Source organism: Lacerta agilis, chromosome 8, assembly GCF_009819535.1.
Source record: "Lacerta agilis isolate rLacAgi1 chromosome 8, rLacAgi1.pri, whole genome shotgun sequence".
In the NCBI taxonomy this organism is placed as follows: domain Eukaryota; kingdom Metazoa; phylum Chordata; class Lepidosauria; order Squamata; family Lacertidae; genus Lacerta; species Lacerta agilis.
The window spans coordinates 79,981,856-80,004,184 of NC_046319.1; the positions used below are offsets into that span (position 1 = coordinate 79,981,856).

Genomic DNA, 22,329 nt, shown 5'->3' on the forward strand with positions numbered 1-22,329 from the left:
CTAGTTGAGGCCAACCTAGCATCTTTGTTGCTCGGGACCTCCAAAAGGTTATTATTTGAGGACCTTAAGGTCCTACCCGGGACATACCAGGAGAGGCGGTCCCTTAGGTATGAGGGTCCTAAGCTGCATAGGGCTTTAAAGGTCAAAACCAGCACCTTAAACCTGATCCTAGATGGGCTCCCTTCCCAGGTGGACGAGCCCCACCTGCCCCTCACTTCCCTCTACAGCGCATGCAGAATCCGTCTTCTTGACCATTGGACCCACTCTTGGTCCTGTCTGCTCAGTCTGCTCAATTCTTATGTATGCTGTATTTTTTTGTGACACTTTTCTTGGCTGAAGAGCTGCGTTGCAAAATTCAGAGAGTCATGGATTCGCAGCCGGGTTTCAGTTCTTAAACAAATTGGAGTTCTTGTTATTAAATATACCAAGAAAAAAGTGCACCAAGAACTCTGTCCAGTAAGTTTCAATGGTGGGAATAAATCCTACTCACAAGTCAAAAGTCAAACAAAAGTATGTATTCTGAAAAGAATTACAAACTTAAACAAAGAATACAAACTTAAACAAAGATTACAGCTTCAAAACTCACAATGGTACGTGTGGCACAATAATTCGTTACAGTATGCGGATACAAAAGTTTTTAAATAACAACAAATTCATATAAGCCGTTTCATGTATTGAGCCGAAGTTAAGAGTCGATTCTGGGTCGAAAACCAGGACAGGGCCCTGTTTCAATGTGGATACCTTTGTCAGCTATTTTTTTATGGGTCGTGTTAATTTGTAGTACTCGTGTGAATATATCTTGTAATTTCTAGGTGTGAATTGATCAATGTGTATCTTAAGCTTTTCTGTGTGTATTCTTTGTTTAAGTTTGTAATTCTTTTCAGAATACATACTTTTGTTTGACTTTTGACTTGTGAGAAGGATTTATTCCCACCATTGAAATTCACTTGCCAGAGTTCTTGGTGCACTTTTTTCTTGGTGTTTCGGTTCTTGGCACACCTCATAAATGCAAACTGAATTGACTTTTTCTCCTCGCCAGCCAGCAGGGCCCGATGCGGCTGGAGAGATGCAAGTTCTCATCCCCCAAACAGCTGGAGGGCACCAGGTTGGCAAAGGCTGGTGTTAAGAGAGTCCCCCTACCCACCCTGATTTTTTCTTGAAAGCAATGTACTTGGCAAAATTCGACTTGCACATAAACAGTGGTTGCTAAGGGGATTGTTTATCACAGCAGTAGAAAGGTTAGGAGAAATTTATGCAGCAAACTGGAGGTCAGGAAATGGGAGGTTGTGGGAGATATCTCTGGGAAACATAACACATGAATCTGCCAAGGTTTGAAAGGATGAGTTTCGAAGAGACAATCTGTACTGGAAAATTATTATTCTCTCTCTCTCTCTCTCTGAATAGATTTTTTTTAAAGTTTGGAAACCACTAGCTTATATATTTAACAGTTCAATAGTGTTTTTGGGTCTCCAACCCAGTGTTGGCAAATGTCCCGCCCGGGGTCAGTTGTGAAACTGCCCCGAAACTGGAACAAAGCCTTGTGCACATTCCCGGCTACGCGAGACCGGTGGCACATTCAATATGCGATTGTTCCCCAGTGTGAAGAACAACGCACACAAGCCATTGACGAGGCTAAACTATTTATTATAGGTAAATGCAGAATATGTCTCTGCTAGCCAGCTCAGATACTCAGAGCTGTGCATAAGAGCGTCTAGCATCTCTTGAGCCAGAACCGAAAGTAAAGTACAATAACATCACATGTGTGAGAAAGCAGATATAGGACTGCTGGCTTTCTCACAGGATAAAAACAGACACATGTTACACTGGCCTCGCTGTTGCTTTTGCAGCTCGGTGTGTACAAATATCCCAACACCCAGTACTGGTGTGCCTGAGCGCCCCCCCCCTATCATCCTCCTGCTCCTCTCAGTGTGGTGTAGTGGTTAAGAGCGGTAGACTCGTAATCTGGGGAACTGGGTTCGCGTCTCCGCTCCTCCACATGCAGCTGCTGGGTGACCTTGGGCTAGTCACACTTCTTTGAAGTCTCTCAGCCCCACTCACCTCACAGAGTGTTTGTTGTGGGGGAGGAAGGGAAAGGAGAATGTTAGCCGCTTTGAGACTCCTTCGGTAAGTGATAAAGCGGGATATCAAATCCAAACTCTTCTACTCTCCTTCTTCTATTCCACAGTGAGCGTTGCCAAGCGCCCAGTGCAAGATTTTGTAATGACGATTCAAGCTGCCAAGATCATATATTAGACCAATTCCTTTGGCAATGTATCTGCATTTGTATCATCAAAATATTCATGTTTTGGAGACAAGTTGCGCACCAGTGAATCTTGATGTCTGGTTCTGTTTATCATAAATATTCAAAGCTTACAATGCAGAACTAGTTTGTAAAACTCCTTTTCTAGATTTATTGGTTGTGGATAGGTTGACCATTGCTCAAGGATGGAGAAATACATCAGACTTTCGCCTTCACATTCACTTTCAGAAGGCTCTATGTATCACAATTTCAGAAATGTTTATTCATTCAAGGCACTGCCCAGCCAATGGCCTATGCTGCCATGTACCATATTTTTCCACGTACAACACGCTCCCATGTATATGATGTCCCCCTTTTTTTGGGGGGGGATTCCAAATTAAGAAAGTGGGGATACACTTCTTCTTCTTCTTCTTCTTCTTCTTCTTCTTCTTCTTCTTCTTCTTCTTCTTCTTCTTCTTCTTCTTCTTCTTCTTCTTCTCCTCCTCCTTCTTCTCCTATCACTCATAGCTGAGTAAGATTCTCTTCCATAAACATGGTTTTAACAATGGGTCCGTAAGTGATTGTGGAGGCCAGTTCTGGATCCACACGTCCTTCCACAGTGAGGACATTGGTTCCTTGGCGGGAGTTGATCATGGTGTGGATTTGCCAAGTGTGCCTTCCTCTTAGCACGTTTCTCCCTTGCGTTCTGAGTTCAAGTCTCTTCAAGGTCCATGACACCTTTGGTAAAGGCTGTTCTCCAACAGTAGTGCTTGCAGGCCACTGTTTCCCAGTTGTCGGGATACTACATTTTTTAAGATTTGCCTTGAGACAGTCTTTAAACCTCTTTTGTTGACCACCAGCATTACACTTTCCATTTTTAAGTTCAGAATTGAATAGTTGCTTCGGAAGACAATAATCAGGCATCCGCACAACATGACCAGTCCAATGAAGTGATGTTGAAGAATCATTGCTTCAACACTGGTGATCTTTGCTTCATCCAGTACACTGATATTAGTTCACCTGTCTTCCCAAGTGATGTGTAAGATTTTCCGGAGACCCCGTTGATGGAATCTTTCGAGGAGTTGGAGATGGCGTTTGTAAGTGGTCCATGTTTCACAAGCATACAGTAAGGTTGGTAGTACAATAGCTTTGTAAACAAGCATTTTGGGTTCCCTGCAAATGTCCCAGTCCTCAAACACTCTGCACTCCAATTGGAAGAAAGCCGCACTCGCAGAGCTGAGGCGATGCTGGATTTCAGCATCAATGTTGGCCCTTGTGGAAAGATAACTGCCCAGGTAGGAGAAGTGATAGACATTTTCCAACATTACACCATTGAGTTGGATTTGTGGTGCTGCAGAGGGGTTATTTTGTATTTGTTGATGCAGCACTTTAATTTTTTGGATGTTGAGTGACAGGCCAAGCTTTTCATAAGCTTCTGCAAAGATATTTAGGATGGTTTGGAGGTCTCCTCTGAGTGTGCACACAATACGTTGTCATCAGCATACTGAAGCTCTATGACAGAAGTTACGGTAACCTTACTCTTTGCTTTCAGCCTGCTCAGATTAAAGAGCTTTCCATCTGTTCAATGTATGATTTCTATCCTAGTGGGGAGTTTCCCTTCGACGAAAGTGTAGGATCACGGCAATGAAAATAATGAATAGAGTTGGGGCAATAACACAACCCTGTTTAACACCTGATCCCACTGTGAATGGTTCACTTTGAGAGCCATTGTTATCTACGATTGTTGCTGTCATATTATCATGGAGGAGCTGAACGATGTTTACAAATTTATCTGGGCAGCCGATTTTCAGAAGGACAGTCCACAGGGCATTACGATTTACAGTGTCGAAAGCCTTAGTCAGGTCAATAAACGCCATATACAGGGGTGGTGAAAATCATGTCCACTGTCCCCCTAGAAGGCCGAAAACAATTTTGGGATTCAGGAAGGGCCACCTCAGATATTGTTAAGAGACGATTTGCTAAGATCCTGGCAAGAATTTTGCCGGCCACAGCTAATAAAGAGATGATTCAATAATTTTCTCAATCAGTTCTGTCACCTTTTTAAAAGAGATCCATGTATAAGACGACCCCCGATTTTTAACATAACTTTTAAAGAAAAAATCCTAGTCTTATACATGGAAAAGTACGGTATATTTCTGTCATATTTCAAGAAACAAACTCAGGGCTGGCAGGTTCCTACCAAAATTTGGCACTGATTATAACCTGATATCCACTATTACTAGCCATCTCTGGTCCTGTGAGATGAATAATCTTATTTTCTAGTCCGATTTCAGATTGAACCTCTTCATGTTCTGATGCTGTATCCAAACATGTACTATTGGATCTATAACAGCAAGTCTCAAAATGACTATTTTTGTTTCATTTTGTTGTAAAATATTTTGATTACTTAATAAAGTTCGAAAAGAGAAATAATATATATTCAGCAATACTAGTTCTGGACAAGAAAGAGCAGTTTATATGGCGACATTTATCATTCCTGTCAAAGTTGAACCCCAAATTTCTTGTGCCAGTTTACATTCCCACCATCAGTGATCATATGTGCCAAGTTGATCCCAACCTCTTCCACAAATCTCCCCTCTATTGCTCAGTCCCTGTTCACATGAATAAGGCTCACACAGAGGGACCACAGAACTAGCCGTGATGGATCACTTTTGCGATGGATCACTTTTGCCCATCTCCTCAGCTGACCTGCTCTTTCTGCTGCTGCCCCCCCCAAAATCCAGCAGTAGAGGCAAAGGTGGCCTCACTCTGCACCTCAGACCAAAAACTGCCCAGTGTGAAGCAGTTACAGGTAGGTAGCCATGTTGGTCCCATCACCTCCTGGCAAATAGAAGGGGAAGAAATGGAGGCAGTGAGAGATTTCACTTTCTTGGGCTCCATGATCACTGCAGATGTTGACAGCAGTCACGAAATTAGAAGACGCCTCCTTCTTGGGAGGAAAGCAATGACAAACCTAGACAGCATCTTAAAAAGCAGAGACATCACCTTGCCGACAAAGGTCCGTATAGTTAAAGCTATGGTTTTCCCAGTAGTAATGTTCGGAAGTGAGAGCTGGACCATCAAGAAGGCTGATCGCCGAAGAATTGATGCTTTTGAATTATGGTGCTGGAGGAGACTCTTGAGAGTCCCATGGACTGCAAAAAGATCAAACCTATCCATTCTCAAGGAAATCAGCCCTGAATGCTCACTAGAAGGACAGATCCTGAAGTTGAGGCTCCAGTACTTTGGCCACCTCATGAGAAGAGAAGACTCCCTAGAAAAGACCCTGATGTTGGGAAAGATGGAGGGCACAAAGAGAAGGGGACGACAGAGGCTGAGATGGTTGGACAGTGTTCTCGAAGCTTCTAACATGAGTTTGGCCAAACTGCGAGAGGCAGTGAAGGATAGGCGTGCCTGGCGTGCTCTGGTCCATGGGGTCATGAAGAGTCGGACACGACTGAACGACTGAACAACAGCCGTGTTGGTCTGTGTAACGAATCGGACATAAGTTAAGGGATTTTCAGAAACCCACAGTGTTTTATGAGTTAATGTGCACCCCAGTTTGAGTGGCAGATATCTTGTGGGAGGCGGGACATTCCGCACTTTAAAAGGAGGGAGCAGCCGTTGGAGAGGAGAGAGAGAGAGAAAGGGAGTGAGTGGTGACTGGAAGGAGGAGGGTGTGGGACCAGGATAGTGGTGGTTAGGCTAGGATAGGATGAAGATCAGTCGGTTATACTGAAAGAGTTTATGCTTTAGATGTAACTAAGCTGATGAACTATTGAAGTACTTGAAACATGATGTTCTGAAAGAAATAAAGACTTGCTTTTGTTGAGCCAAGAGAAAAGAGTCATTTATTTGGCCCAGCGATATATGGATGCTCATGAGGAGGTGAACTCAGGGAAAAGACAAAACTGACCTGCAGGGTGATAGTTTGTGTCTTGGAGTTTCACTCAGGAGGGGCAAAAGGGCAGAAACCTCGGTAAGGCTACACAGTTGCTAAAAGGATTTAGCTAACTGACACAGTGGGGGATCTAATGAGAGAGAGACCCGGAACTGACAGCTGAGAGGTATTCTTAACTCAGGAGCCCAGAGCAAAATATATACATATAACAGGCCACGGCAGCTGGACAAGAGAACCCCGTTACTAAGTTATCCCTAGTTATAATAAAAGGGGATTATCCACACAGACGGATCTCAAGGCATCGAGGTGGGGTGAATAGAAAAAGTGACCCTGAACACCTCAGAAGAAATACACTTAGTAACAGAGGGGAAGTTGGTAGGGAGGTTCGTCGCAGTCTGCCATAGTCAAAACAAAACAAAATAAAAAATTCCTTCCAGTAGCACCTTAGAGACCAACTAAGTTTGGTATGAGCTTTCGTGTGCATGTACACTTCTTCAGATACTTCTTCAGTGTGAAGCAGACATTTCTGGATGCCAGAGAACGGGCAGATTGCCCTCCTTGAAAAGATGTCTTACAAAGTACCTAAAGTTCCAGTTACAGGTGGGTAGCCGTGTTGGTCTGCCATAGTCAAAACAAAATAAAAATTTCTTTCCAGTAGCACCTTAGAGACCAACTAAGTTTGTTCTTGGTATGAGCATTTCGTGTGTATCTGAAGAAGTGTGCATGCACACGAAAGCTCATACCAACAACAAACTTAGTTGGTCTCTAAGGTGCTACTGGAAAGAAATTTTTATTTTGTTTTAAAGTACCTAAAGGGCAGAGCTCAACTGACTTTTTTAAAATATATGCCGTGATTTTATTTCTTATGCAAATATTGATGCATGTGGCCACACAGAACACTTATTCTCAATAACGATGGAACTCAACAGAGAATACATTTGTCTATATTATTTGCAAAGGGAATCTTTGTGGGGGTTAACATAGCAGCCTGTTGGATGAGCCTGCCTGTTGGATCAGGCCAAAGCTTTTCCATTTAGTCTGGCACCCTGATCTCACAGCGGCCAGCCAGCCGGATGTCCATTATGGGAAACCCACAATCAGGAATTGAGTGGAAGAACAACCCTCTTCCCTCCTGCAACAGAAGCATTACTGCCTCCAACCGTGAAGGCCGTGCTTAGCCATTGTCGCTGGCAGCCATTGACAGCCCTCTTCTTTGTAAATGTAGGAATATGTCTTCAGTGCCCATGGATCAATCTTTGGGATGGGCTTTAATGATACTGTGGTCCAAGGAGTCAGGATGGTCAGGCGACAAGAGTTCAATATGTGGGCAGGAGTTCAAATCTCCCTGCTTTGGGTTTTCAAAAGCTGGTCAGTATGACAGAGGGCCAAAGACTTCTTCTGTTTGCTCCTTGGTTTCTGGCTGCCTCCGGCATCGTGGCCTGGAGTCTTGGCTTCGACTGCCTCCTGCTCGGACCTTTGAGCTCCTTGGATCTCAAAGCGCAGCATGTGACACTGTTTGGGCAGCGCGCAGGACTGGCAGAAGTCCTGGCAGGCCCCGTCTGGGCCTCTTTCTCCACTGACCCTCCATCTGAGTTGGCTTCCTCCAGCCCCTTGGCAGCCAGAAGAGCAGCTGGGCTCTGCTCCCAGCCGAGGCTGGTCAAAGATTGATGGAGATGGACCCAGGTCAGTGGCATAACTGGGGTTTCTGCCGCCCGGGGCAGTCACTGAGTTTGCTGCCCCTCTTGTCTACCATTTTGTGGGTATGGGCTGAGAGTTGTTAGGAGTCTATCCCCATTACCAGGGGCAGCCTTTGGTCTTTTAAATTTCAGCGGCAGCATGTGTGAGGCCAAAATTTGGCACGCACCCCTGCCTCTCACTTTTTCGTTCTGTCCAATTCAGTACAGCGGTACCTCTGTAATTCGTTCTGGAGGTCCGTTCTTAACCTGTAATCATTCTTAACCTGAAGCACCACTTTAGCTAATGGGGCCTCCCGCTACCGCTGCCCGATTTCTGTTCTCATCCTGAAGCAAAGTTCTTAACCCGAGGTACTATTTCTGGGTTAGCGGAGTCTGTAACCTGAAGCGTCTGTAACTTGAAGCGTCTGTAACCCGAGGTACCACTTTATATCACAGGAGAACTGCTTGCACTGCCCTGAATCTGCCTCTGCCATTCCCCTCACCGAGCTATAATTCCCGGATTGGCGCAGCACCCCTATTCACAGGGAACCCTGGAATTGTAACTCTGGGAGGCGACATGGGAGGGTCTCAGATTCCTCAAGGTGGGTTTGCTATGGAGTCTCCCTCAGTCCTGCCTTTCTGAGTCCTGCCTGGAAAGCCCTAATTAACTCAAACTTTATTCACGTAGCCAACAGGCCATTGCGACTAAGAATACAGATAAAACAGATAAAAACGCCGGAGAAAGACCAGCCAGGTACACAAATATATAAATATACTGATAAACTGCCTGGAAAGCATTGATAAAACTTTCTGACCTTCTAATGCTTAACGTAACGATCAGCACACTAATCTTGTGTTTCTAGCAAACTTTAATTATAGCCTCTGCTACAAAGACTGGTTTGAACCTATACAATAGACTATATATGCCAAAGATAAACTCAGGGTTATGGAAAGAAACAAGACACTCAGTTCCGTCACTCTCATGAGGCTCCTGACCTTTTGATTAAAACATGGGAAAGGTATTTATTTATTCCCACTTTTCCTCCAAGCAGCTCAAGGTAGAATATATTACATAGCATTTTTGTATATTCTTCTTCTTCTTCTTCTTCTTCTTCTTATTCTTCTTCTTCTTCTCCTCTCTTTCTTTCTTATTAACATCTTTGTTCTTTCCCCTCACTCCCCCGCTTTGTAACACTTCCCCCCAATAATTGAAATTCCATCAATAACCATTTTGAAAAAGGTAGCATACATAGTTATTTCCCTCCCTATTTAATCTCCACAACAACCTTGAGAGGTAGATTAGGCTGAGAGTGAGTGACTAGCCCAAGAGCACCCAAATGAGCTTCACGGCCAAGGTGGGGGGGGGATTTGAACCCTGGTCTTTCCCAGGTTCTACTCTGACACTATAACCACTACGGGACACAGCAAACGAACAGGAATTTGTATGAAATAAACAGAGTTCCTCTTCTCAGGGAACTGTAGCTCTGGGAGACGAATAGGGAGGGTTTGTGATCACCTCTCTGCATATTGAAACAGACTACACTTCCCAGGATTCTCTGGGGGAAGCCATGGCCATTTAAAATAGAATCATAGCACTTTAGGGGTACGGTGCGGATGTGAGCCTCATAGTATCATAAAGAGAAAGGCAATTCCCCGTCCACCTTAATGAGCCCCTCTCTCATTCGTTCCCAGTGCCCTGTCCAACATTTGCAATGAAATTCCCTTTTTTATGGTTATCGAGTAATCCTTGATAAGTTAACAAATTAACTTCCTGATTAGAAATGGCAAAGTCCCCCCAGCTGGCTTGGAAATGGGTCGGAGGACCGGGAGTTACTGGATAACCAATGTGGAGAACTGGGACTTCCCCAGCCGCCCTTATAAGTCCAGCTGTGGCTCTCAGCGCCTCCCCATAGCCCAGAGGGGGCATCTCTTGGCCAGAGTCCTCCATGGAACTGCTCTCTGGGTCTCTCTTCCTGCTACTTTGCGTCTGTGGGGTTGTCCTCCTGGGCTTGGCATGGAAGGGCAAAAGCAACAAGGGCCTCCTGCCCCCCGGACCCACCCCGCTCCCCATCCTGGGGAATTTTCTGCAACTGGACCCAAATAACATGATCAAGTCCCTGGAGAAGGTGAGTCTGCATTCGCCTCCCTACCAAGCTGCAAGGTAAGCCAGGGAGCAGCTCCGCAGTCAGAGATCCATCTTTGTGGTGATGAGAGAGCATGAGAAGAGACTTGCTGGATCTGTCCAAAGGGGGTTCCTCTCGCCCACCACAGTGAACAGATAGGGGCCTCTGGGAAGACCTCAGGCAGGGCCTGAAGGCAATAGCCTTCCCACTTGTTGTTGTTGTTCAGTCGTTCTGTCGTGTCCGACTCTTCGTGACCCCATGGACCAGAGCACGCCAGGCACCCCTATCCTTCACTGCCTCCCGCAGTTTGGCCAAACTCATGTTAGTAGCTTCGAGAACACTGTCCAACCATTTCGTCCTCTGTCGTCCCCTTCTCCTTGTGCTCTCCATCTTTCCCAACATCAGGGTCTTTTCTAGGGAGTCTTCTCTTCTCATGAGGTGGCCAAAGTACTGGAGCCTCAACTTCAGGATCTGTCCTTCTAGTGAGCACTCAGGGCTGATTTCTTTGAGAATGGATAGGTTTGATCTTCTTGCAGTCCATGGGACTCTCAAGAGTCTCCTCCAGCACCATAATTCAAAAGCATCAATTCTTCAGCGATCAGCCTTCTTTATGGTCCAGCTCTCACTTCCATACATTACTACTGGGAAAACCATAGCTTTAACTATACGGACCTTTGTCGGCAAGGTGATGTCTCTGCTTTTTAAGATGCTGTCTAGGTTTGTCATTGCTTTTCTCCCAAGAAGCAGGCGTCTTCTAATTTCGTGACTGCTGTCACCATCTGCAGTGATCATGGAACCCAAGAAAGTGAAATATCTCACTGCCTCCATTTCTTCCCCTTCTATTTGCCAGGAGGTGATGGGACCAGTGGCCACGATCTTATGGACTCAAGGCTAGACTCAGATGTTCTCAGCCAGTACTCATGCATGCTCATATACCCACTGCTGAGAAATTTAGGATCTTTTGCCGACGTTATAATCAGTGCCAGTTTTATGTATAAGCGCAACAAACTATAGCTTAGGGCCCCACTCTCTTGGGGCTCCCCCCCAAAAAAAATTAAAGTGGAAAAAAACCTGGATGTACATTACCAAAATATAAGATAAAATATAAATAAAATAAAACCTACATACAGCAACAGTGTTTGGTGTTGTGTAGGCTCCTGTGATGCAAGCAATGGGCCTGCTAGCTTGCTCCATAAAATATCACTGCTTTGCTCCTTTCTATATATAGGGTGCCGACATTCTGCATGGCCTGGTTGCATGGCAACATGCGCAAATGGCTTGAGATACCTATTAGGTCCATAAATTACTACATAGCATATATTCAACACAAAAAAGCGACAATTAGTTGTTGACGAAGGACAGCTGGACATATAAAGGGCCCCATTACCTTCAGTAGCTTAGGGCCTCATCAAACTTAAATCCGGCCCTGGTTATAATGCACGCTGGTCTTTGAGTTGACCCCTTAAACTTATGCCCAGGAAAACTTCTCACACCGAAGGAATACAGAAAACTTGGTTTGCTATGTGAAATAGAAATGATGGAATATATAAATGCTGCTTCACACACACACACACACACACACACACCCCTACAAGTTAAGCAGGCAGCAACTCTTCCAATGCCCACACCTTTGATCAGAAAGGTGAAATGTAAGGTCCTCGGTTAGTTGCTCATGAGTAAGCAGGCGAAACTCCAAGTTTCCTTCAATAGTTTTATTGTGCAAACTCTGTACAGTGCAGAGCTAATAAGTTCATGTCTGTATCAAGCACCGTCAGAATCCGGGAATGGCCCCTTCCGGTTCTGACCCCCAACAAAAGAGTTTCGGTATACGGAAACCCCGCCTCCCATCCTTTCGTTTCACCCCTCGACGCCTTTGGGGTGCCGGAAGCTGCGCGTCTCCTTCATCGCCCCTTGAGCTAGGGGAGTGCAGGGTCTGTCCAGCATCTTCAGAGCCTCTTCCCTCCATACCCTGAAATGCATGCCCCACCCCGCTGGAAGCCCACTTCTGTTCATCAGGAGGTGGCTTTGCTGGCGTCATGACCCGAACACGCCCCTGTGCGGTTGGTAAGCCCATTCCCGCACCTCCCCACAGGCCGACCAATCAGGTCGGCATGGGGAGGCGTGTCTAAGTCCCTTTAAACTGTGTGGCAAGTGGGAAGCTCGCCCTCTTTGTCCTGCTTCCCAGCTGGTTAGGTTCACCAGCCCACCTTTCCTTTAGGTTTAGCATCGGCCTTGCTACGGACTTCGGTTGGTCGCCTTGGTTGGCCGGGGGGGCTGGTAGGAGTTTTTCCCAATTGGCCTAGCCAAGATGGGTTTTTTCACCTACCTCGTAGCAATCGTCGCGACTTTTGGTTTGGCGGTTAGGCATTGGAAATTTCCGTATGAAAGGGGGGGGGAGGTAGAGTCATCAACTGCCCCTCAATGGAAGGGTATTCCGGGGGCGTGGCCCTGTCCAAACCCCGGGGAGCCGAGGGCCTAAGGCACGCCCCTAACGGTGACCACAGGGGGAATTCTGGGAGATGTTCATCGCTGGGGTTCCTTACTGGTGGTTAACCCTTCACTGACTCCCAACACACGGGTTGGGGTCGGATATAGCTGATAGGGTCCAATGCCTAAGCCAATACCGCTCAACATCCGTAACCTATAAAGTTGTGGACTTTACGCCCATTACAATTGGAATAACGTGTCTGTGTCATTACTTCTACGGGGAGGAGAGGGACAGAGCCATGCAAGCCTCGCTGCTTCCTCTGCTGCCAGAGGAGGTGCTGCTAGTGAGGTGGGCCCGGGGCTCTCTGTAGCATCCCGAGAGCCCTTCCACCACCTTGTGCTGCGCTGGGGACATTTCCCTGACAGTGAAAGATTCCCTATTAAAAAAAAAAAAAACCTACAGAAATGTGGGCACGGCAATTTTGCCATAAACCCAGGGGGAGCAAAGCATACCTGCACTTAAAGTGAAGCAGAAGTGTGTTGAATCCTGAGGAGCGTTGGCTAAGTGATGCCCTGCTGGAGCTTCCTAGCTCCTGGAAAAGCTGGGGTTCCCTTAATAATCTTGGCTAATGCCTCGTAGTAGGAAAGGAAGGCCTTGGAGAGGAGCGATTCCCGTCTTTCCCCCAGAGCTCCTGCCCATTCATCCCTTTGCCCATCCTTGTGAGGCTCCCTTCCCGCCCGGTCCCACCCCCTCACCTGTGCACACCTGGGCCAACCTGAGGGGCAGGGAAAGTTCCCTTCAAAAGGGACTGACGCTCTTCTTCCGGCAGCTGAGGGAGGCCTACGGCTCGGTCTTCACCGTCTACCTGGGGCTGCGGCGAGTCGTGGTCTTGTGCGGCTACAAGGCGGTGAAGGAAGCCTTGGTGGACCAGGCAGAGGACTTCAGTGGCAGAGGGCAGCTGCCGTCCTTCTCCAAGGATTTCAATGAGCATGGTGAGGGGGCCCATCCTTGCGGGGAAAGGGGGCTTGGGGCGCAGCTCAGCCCATTTCCCAATCTCTCCGCTGACCTTTTTGGAGGGCATAGTATATGGGTTTGCAAATTATCGTATTTTTCTGTGTATAAGACTAGGGTTTTTTTACCACCAAAAAATTAGGTTTAAAATTATACATGGGTGGTGCTGAGGGGTGTTTTCTTAATTTGGAGTTCCCCAAAATAAGGGGTGTTTTATACATGGGGGCGTCTTATAGACGAAAAAATACAGTATTGTTTTTGTGTGTGAAGGTAACTGTGAACATTTATTCACCTTAGGGTGAAGTGCAGGTGATTAATATTGATAATCAATAACCATATTTTTATATGTTAGTTTCACAAATATATGCACACTTTACCCATGTATATTCACTTTCGTAACACGTTACTTGGCCGATGTTTAAAATGATGAATGTCAAAGAGACAACCTCTACTGGGAAATTGTTGCTTTCTTTATTGCCGGCCGTCTATCAAGGAGTTCATGTTAACTTGAAATGCTGATGGATGTCATCAGGGGTCCCCAAAGTGAGTGGTAGTGTCTACTGGGGGTGCTAGTGGGATCACCTGGAAGGGTGCTAAGAGACAAAAGGTGGTCGGATTAGGGCGCTGGAGATGTCAGTGAATACCAGGCTTTGAAGAGTTGGTGTTGCTGGATGAAGTTCCGCAATTTTGTGGAATTCGTAGTAATAAACAGTTCTAATCGGGTTGCTGCTGCCTTGAATATCACTGTGTAATCACTGTGTAACCAGCTCCATCTGGTATGCAGGCTGAGACCCTACCTGCCCGTGGACTGTCTCACCAGAGTGGTGCATGCTCTGGTTATCTCCCGCTTGGACTACTGCAATGCGCTCTACGTGGGGCTACATTTGAAGGTGACTCGGAAACGGCAATTAATCCAGAATGCGGCAGCTAGACTGGTGACTGGGGGCGGCTGCCGAGACCATATAACACCGGTCCTGAAAGACCTACATTGGCTCCCAGTACGTTTCCAAGCACAATTCAAAATGTTGGTGTTGAACTTTAAAGCCCTAAACGGCCTCGGTCCTGTATACCTGAAGGAGCGTCTCCACCCCCATCGTTCTGCCCGGACACTGAGATCCAGCGCTGAGGGCCTTCTGGCCGTTCCCTCACTGCGAGAAGCAAAGCTACAAGGAACCAGGCAGAGGGCCTTCTCGGTAGTGGCGCCCGCCCTGTGGAACTCCCTCCCTTCTGATATCAAAGAGATAGACAACTACCTGACATTTAGAGGACATCTGAAGGCAGCCCTGTTTAGGGAAGCTTTTAATGTGTGATATTTTAATGTATTTGATTTTTGTTTGGAAGCCGCCCAGAGTGGCTGGGGAAATCCAGCCAGATGGGTGGGGTACAAATAAAAATTATCATCATCATCATCATCATCTTGCTTAACGGGTCGCACAAACCGTTATTCCAATAGATCTAATATATAAATGCGATAAACAAATAAATATTCTAAATAATGGTTTTTATAGGGGAGAAAAATTTGGGAACCACTGACTTATATTATAACAGCTCAGTGGTGTTTTTAGGTCTCCACATACCTGTACATACATACAATAATAATGTTGCTTGGCCAGGGGTGGTCTTTGCCAACGGCGATCGGTGGAGGCAGCTCCGGAGGTTCAGCCTCACCACCTTGAGGAATTTCGGGATGGGGAAACGGTCCATCGAGGAGCGGATCCAGGAAGAGGCTCAGTGCCTGGCAGAGGAGTTCCATAAGACACAAGGTAGGTCCCTGAAGAAATTCATAAAGATTAAAGGTAAAGGACCCCTGACAGTTAAGTCCAGTCGCAGACGACTCTGGGGTTGTGGCGCTCATCTCGCTTTACAGGCTGAGGGAGCTAGCGTTTGTCCGCAGGCAGTTTTTCCGGGTCATGTGGTCAGCATGACTAAGCTGCTTCTGGTGCAACGGGACACCGAAATGCACGGAAACGCTGTTTGACCTTCCTGCCAGAGTGGTACCTATTCATAGCATCTAGATATAGATGCTATAAATAAATATAGATATTTATAGCATCTAGATCAAGGGAAGTAATAGTACCACTGTATTCCGCTCTGGTCAGACCTCACCTGGAATACTGTGTCCAGTTCTGGGCACCACAGTTCAAGAAGGATACTGACAAGCTGGAAGGTGTCCAGAGGAGGGCAACCAAAATGGTCCAAGGCCTGGAAATGATGCCTTATGAGGAACGGCTTAGGGAGCTCAGTATGTTTAGCCTGGAGAAGAGAAGGTTAAGGGGCGATATGATAGCCATGTTCAAATATATAAAAGGATGTCATATAGAGGAGGGAGAAAGGTTGTTTTCTGCTGCTCCAAAGAAGCGGACACATAGCAATGGATTCAAACTACAAGAAAGAAGATTCCACCTAAACATTAGGAAGAACTTCCTGACAGTGGAATTTGCTGCCAAGGAGTGTGGTGGAGTCTCCTTCTTTGGAGGTCTTTAAGCGGAGGCTTGACAGCCATCTGTCAGGAATGCTTTGATGGTGTTTCCTGCTTGGCAGGGGGTTGGACTGGATGGCCCTTGTGGTCTCTTCCAACTCTAGGATTCTATGATTCTATCTACTTGCACTTTTTGGCATGCTTTCGAACTGTTAGGTTGGCAGGAGGAGGGACCGAACAACGGGAGCTCACTCCCATCGTGGGGATTCGAACCGCCGACCTTCTGATCGGCAAGCCCAAGAGTCTCAGTGGTTTAGACCAGTGTTCCTCAACCTTGGGTCCCCAGATGTTTTTGGCCTACAACTCCCATCATCCATGACCACTGGTCCTGCTAGCTATGGATGATGGGAGTTGTAGGCCAAAAACATCTGGGGACCCAAGGTTGAGGAACACTGGTTTAGACCACAGTGCCACCTGCATCCCTCATAAAGATTGGTTGCCTCTAAAAAACTCTGTAGTGCTGGGTCCGCACTTGAGAGGCTGGTGTAGCCATTGTGTGCTCTTGCGAAATGCAGAATGTTTCTTGTAGCAGCTTGTACGGCGTATATACAATACCAACGAAGGTGGAATGGCAAGACGAAGTTAGGAATGACAAGGTTGGGAAACAAGATAAGAAACCAGGACAATAAAGTATTAGAAGAGGAATGGAAATGTTCTGTAGATTAACCTGAAACTCGTTGTAAACGTATTAAAAGGTTAACAGTAAAAGAGTAAATCCAGCAGTAAGAGATATTGAGATATACTGTATTTTTTTGCTCCATAAGACACCCTTTTTTCCTCCTAAAAGGTAAGGAGAAATATCTGTGCGTCTTATGGAGCAAATGGGTGTCCCTGGAGCTGAATTGCACAGGGGCCAAAAGAGGATCATGCTTTTTATTTTACAAAGAGAAAAGGGGGTGTTGAAAGGACCCCACTCAGCAGCTGATCAGCAAGAGATCGGGAGAGAGATAAGAGTCCTGGCTCCCTTTCAGCCCCGCCCTCCTTTGTTGAATGTGCTGCAGAGGGAGGTTGTTTGTTTCCCCAGCGACATGCGACTGGCTGATTAGATTATCTGTCTGGAAACTGTAGAAAAGGCTCCCTTTCCTTTAGAAGCTGCAGAAATGTGAGTTGCACCCCATAAAAATGCTTTCCCCCCTCTTTGCTTTTCCCCTTTTGCAAAAAAAGCTGCAAAAATTTTAGCTGATCCTAAAAAAACAGGGTTTTTCCCTTTGCAAAAAAGCTGCTAAACTTCTAGCTGATCCTCAAAAAAACAGGGCTTTTCCCTTTGCAAAAAAGCTGCAAAACTTTTAGCTGATCCTCAAATAAACACAAAAAACAGGGCTTTTAGAAGAGGAAAACCAGAAAAATATTTTTTTTCTTGTTCCCTCCTCTAAAAACAAGGTGCGCCCTATGGTCTAGTGTGCCCTATGGAGCGAAAAATATGGTAACCCTGGAGAGGAAAAAAAATGGGGGCAAATTATAATATGTAGCGGAAAAGAAGTTAACAAAATAAACCGTGGAAGGAGTTGGGAGGGAAGTCAACATTAATTGCGTGGACCGTATTTGTTTTCTTGCATTTGGATTACTGTTTCAAGTGTGAAAATGAAAATGAAATAATTAAATACATAAATAATAAGAATACTCTTTCTTCCCTCCTGCTGTCTGTGCCTCGCCACTAGGGACGCCCTTTGACCCCACCACCGTCATCAGCCGAGCCACCTCCAACATCATCTGCTCCATCGTCTTTGGAAATAGGTTCCAGTACAACGACGAGAAATTCATCTCCTTGACCAAGCTGATCACAGAACGGTTCCGCGTGGGCAGCCTGGCCCCATCTCAGGTGAGGGCGGACGGAGCCTCACCCAATATCTCTACACCTTAATTATTATCACTATCATTTTTGAAAAAGCAAAGAATAATAATTTTTTTTAAAAAACCCATAAAGTTTCACAGTCTGGAAGGGCAAAAGGGCAAAGATGCAGCCCAGTTCCAGTGGTTCTCTTTGCAAATGAATACTTATTAAACAATAAAAGTATTCTACTCCCCTGTGTGCCATCATCTCCATTATCATTTTTACGTTCTTTATTTATCATTCTGCATTGCGACAATTTGAAACGCTCATATACAGCAACAAACCAACCATAAATAACATATGGAAACGAAAGCGATGGTTTGCATTTTCTGTTAAGGTCACTTTAAGTCTTTCAGTAAGGTTTGGAAGGTAAGCATTGAGTCAAATAAGATCTTGTAGTCAAACGGGTCCCTGTATAGTGTCATAGAATCAAAGAATCTTAGAGTTGGAAGAGACCCCAGGGGTCATCTAGTCCAACCCCATGCAATGCAGGAATCTCAGCTAAAAAACACACACACACACACACACACACACACACACACACACACACACACACACACACACACAAAGAACTCTGGCCAGAAATTTCAATACTAGGAATAAATCCTACTCATGAGTTGCAACAAATGATGTATAAGTCCGTATCCAAAAGTATTCAAAAAGTTGTTTTGTATGTGGAGCCGGAGTCGAGAAATTTAGTATTTTGATGCATTGCTATAGAATGTTGATAGATTTGTATGCATTATTGATATTCCCAGCTGAAGAAGGCGTTCATACCAATAATTCCTGGGTTCTTTCTTTGAATCGACTCTCGACTCCGGCTCCACATTAATATCAAGGAATCTCAGCTAAAGCACCCCTGACAGAGGGCCATCCAACTTGTTTAAAAACCTCCAAGGAAGGAGAGTTCACCACCTCTCAACACGTGTGAGCCTCAACACGCGTCTTTTTGTGGAATCTGAGTTTGCAAGAGGCACAACCTAAAGCTAGCCAGTGTGGTGTAGTGGTTAAGAGCGATAGATTTGTAATCTGGTGAACCGGGTTCGCTTCCCCACTCCTCCACATGCAGCTGCTGGGTGACCTTGGGCTAGTCACACTTCTCTGAAGTCTCTCAGCCCCACTCACCTCACAGAGGGTTTGTTGTGGGGGAGGAAGGGAAAGGAGGTTGTTAGCCACTTTGAGACTCCTTCGGGTAGTGATAAAGCGGGATATCAAATCCAAATTCTTCTTCTCTTCTTCTTCCATTGCTCCCCATCTTCTTCCCCCCGCAGCTGTACAATATTTTCCCGGAGATCATGGAGAAGATCCCCGGATCCCACCACATGGGCAGCAAATGTTCCCAGGAGATCATCCGCTTCATAGAGGAGAGGGTCAAGATACTGCAAGCCTCGCTGGATCCCTGTGAGCCCCAGAACTTCATCGACTGCTTCTTAGTTAAGATGGATCAGGTAAGGAATGAACTTCCACGTCTCCATCATCTGCCCCCCCCCAAATGTGCTGTCTGCAGGTTTCAGAGAATTGTGGAATTGGAAGGGACCCCAAGTGTCATCTAGTCTGACCCCCCCTGCAATGCAGGCGTCATAGCTGACCTCGATCTCTTGGCAGGAAAAGAATAACCCAGATTCTGAATTTTGTATGGAGAATTTGGTCATGGCCACCTTCAACTTGTTCTTCGCTGGGACGGAGACAATCGGCACCACCCTGAGATATGGATTCCTCACCATGCTGAAGTACCCGCAGATTCAAGGTGAGGGTGGAAGGAGGACCCCCCCCCCCCAACACGCGAGAAACACATGAATTGCTACAGGGACAGAACAAGCTGACAATGGAAGGCAGCAGCCCTGACCCTAAGGGCACATGTCCCCACAGAGTGGCGTGTGGATTGTTTATATATTTGAGAAAGCTCAACATCTTCACACCGGTCTGTCATCATGTCTTTCTGAAAAGGCCTTCATAGGTCTCTGCTGGATCAAGCCAAAGGGGGCCCATCTAGTCCAGCCTCCCCTTTTCACAGAGGCTCGGCGGGAAACCTGCAAACAGGATTTGAGCACAAGAGCCGGGGGTTGGACTACGAGATCCTGAAGATCCCTTCCAACTCTACAATTCCATGATTCTGTGATTTAAGCCCCCTCCCCTCCCCTCCTTTGGTTCCTAGCAGTAAAATAAATAAATAGGCAATTTCCACCCTCAAGGGATGCCCCCACTAGAAATGACTGCAGTAGTCAAGATGTGAGATTAACACGGCATGTAGAGGCGTGTCCAGGCTATCCCAGTCCAGAAATGGCCATAGCTGGAGGGCCAGCCATGGATGGCATAAGGCACTCCTTGCCACTGAACCCAAAATTCGAAGTTGATCTTTTTGGGTGGTGGAAACGGTCCTATCCTGATTGTGAACAGGTGCTCAGTCAGAGAATCACAGAACCGTAGAGTTGGAAGGGATCCAATGGGTCATCTTGTCCAGGCCCCTGCAATGCAGGAATCTCAGCTCAACTGCTCTCTTTCCCCCCCAAGAAAAACTCCACGAGGAAATCGATCGAGTGATTGGGAGGGACCGGATCCCAGCCACTGAGGACAGGAACAAAATGCCTTACATGGAGGCTGTCTTGCACGAGATCCAGAGATTCAGCGATATCCTGCCCATGAGTCTTCCGCACGCTGCCACGAAAGACATCAACTTCAAGGGATACGTCATCCCCAAGGTTAGATCCCCAGCAGGCCCCTCAGCAAGGACGGAGGGATCAGGATCCAGCCTTTTGGCCCTCCATGCAATTGGTGTGAGACTCCTAGGAGGGGGTGGGGTGGGGACAGGATTTGAGCTCAGTGCCCCCCACCTCCAGGTCCAGAGGCTCCTAAGGGGGTATTTGGCCACTGTGAGAACAGGGTGCTGGAGCAGAAGGGCTCCCTTTGGCCTGATCCAGTACCCAGGCGCTTCTTATGTTTATATATATATATATATAAATACTATTCTCCCAGGGGACCTACGTCTATCCTTTGCTGAGCAGCGTCCACTATGACTCAGAGCAGCACTCCAACCCTCAAGATTTTGACCCGGGGAGATTCCTGGATAGCCAAGGCTGCTTCAAGAAGGTGGATGCGTTCATGCCTTTCTCAGCAGGTACATGGGGGGTGGGGAGAGGGGGCTCCTTCCGTTCCAATGGGAGGGGAGTGGGGCTGGTGGGTGGTCTCTCTCCTATGAGATTCATTTCCGGGCCGTCCTTCTCAGAAAGGAACCTCCTCTTGGGTCCTGCTTGTCTTGGCTTCTCACAGGCATCTGGGGGCCACCGGGAGAACAGGATGCAGGGCTAGGGGGGCCTGATCCTGCAGGGCTCTCCTGCATTATACCTGCCAAGGACAGCGTGGGAGAGGGGCTGGGTTGACCACTTATCAACCCCATTAAAAGAATACATTACAAACCCCCCACCCAATGCAAGGGGCCACAGATAGTTAGAGGCCAAAGGCGTGTTTAAAGGGGAACAATTATGCCTGGCACCTAAAGATTTACAATTTATAAGCACTCCACAAACGGGAGGCCACTGCATAAAAGGCCTGTTCCCATGTTGCAACCCTCTCTCTCTCTCTCTCTCTCTCTCTCTCTCTAAATATATATATTTAAACTGCAGCAACGTCTTCAACTAGGGCAGATTAGCCCAGATGAACTCTGTTGTGTTTTTGCTATTGCGAATAAAAGCTGACGGCACTTCGCGTCTCAATTCCTCTTCCTGACCTGTTACAGTCCCTTGACGCTGCCCTACAGATTTTGGTTTTTTCTCCTGGCAGGGAAGCGTATCTGCATGGGCGAAGGGTTGGCCCGCATGGAGCTGTTCCTCTTCTTCACCACCATCCTGCAGGCCTTCACCCTCCAGTCCCCTGTGCCCCCCAGCCAGATCAGCCTCGCACCGGCGGCCGTGGGCGTTGGGAAGGTGCCCCCAACATACCAGCTGTCCGTGTCCCGGCGCCATCACTGATCTCTCCCTTCCTGCGTTGGGGAGCAAGAAGATCTCGGTTTATCTCTCAGTACCACTGCACTCCTGAGAGATTGGCCATGTAGGACAGTCCCCATGCAAGGAGAAGGAACACCATCACAAAAAAGGAAATCAGCAGAGGCCTTGAGGTCACACCTTCTGGGCACCAGGCAGAGCAAGCATCCAACTCACCTGGCCACAGTCTCCTTCCCTGCTAGGATGAGATGAGCTGTATTTCTGTTTAAATCAATGGTTGCCAAGCTTTTCTGGAGGACCTCCCTCTTGGCTCCATGAACTCATCCCCTGTGTCCCCTGCCCTGCCATCAGAATATCGGTTTGCACGACCCACTAAGGAAAGTAATAATACCAATTATGCCAATAAAGGTTGGATGGATGGATGGGTGGAATTCACAAAGGGTATGAAAACAGCCACAATGAATTGCACATTTATTGAAAAAAATAAAACATTTGCAAAAAATGAATATATCTAATCCCTCGACCCCTGAATCCGGTCAACCGAAACTCCTGGCTGGCTCGCCAAACTGTTATAAGAAACAGGTAGGTAGCCGTGTTGGTCTCCCATAGTCAAAACAAAATAAAATAAAAAATTCATTCCAGTAGCACCTTAGAGACCAAATAAGTTTGTTCTTGGTATGAGCTTTCGTGAAGAAGTGTGCAT

General features: G+C 46.6%; 1 protein-coding gene across 1 annotated transcript; it reads left to right on the forward strand.

The window, feature by feature from the left end:
* Positions 1-9,758: 9,758 nt before the first annotated feature.
* On the forward strand, positions 9,759-21,692 carry LOC117051847 (cytochrome P450 2G1-like). Its single transcript, XM_033158542.1, has 9 exons — positions 9,759-9,942; positions 13,197-13,359; positions 14,992-15,141; positions 17,516-17,676; positions 18,960-19,136; positions 19,294-19,435; positions 20,200-20,387; positions 20,662-20,803; positions 21,466-21,692. The coding sequence occupies exons 1-9, from the start codon at positions 9,763-9,765 to the stop codon at positions 21,651-21,653; spliced, it is 1,491 nt and encodes a 496-aa protein (XP_033014433.1). The 5' UTR covers positions 9,759-9,762; the 3' UTR covers positions 21,654-21,692.
* Positions 21,693-22,329: the final 637 nt, after the last annotated feature.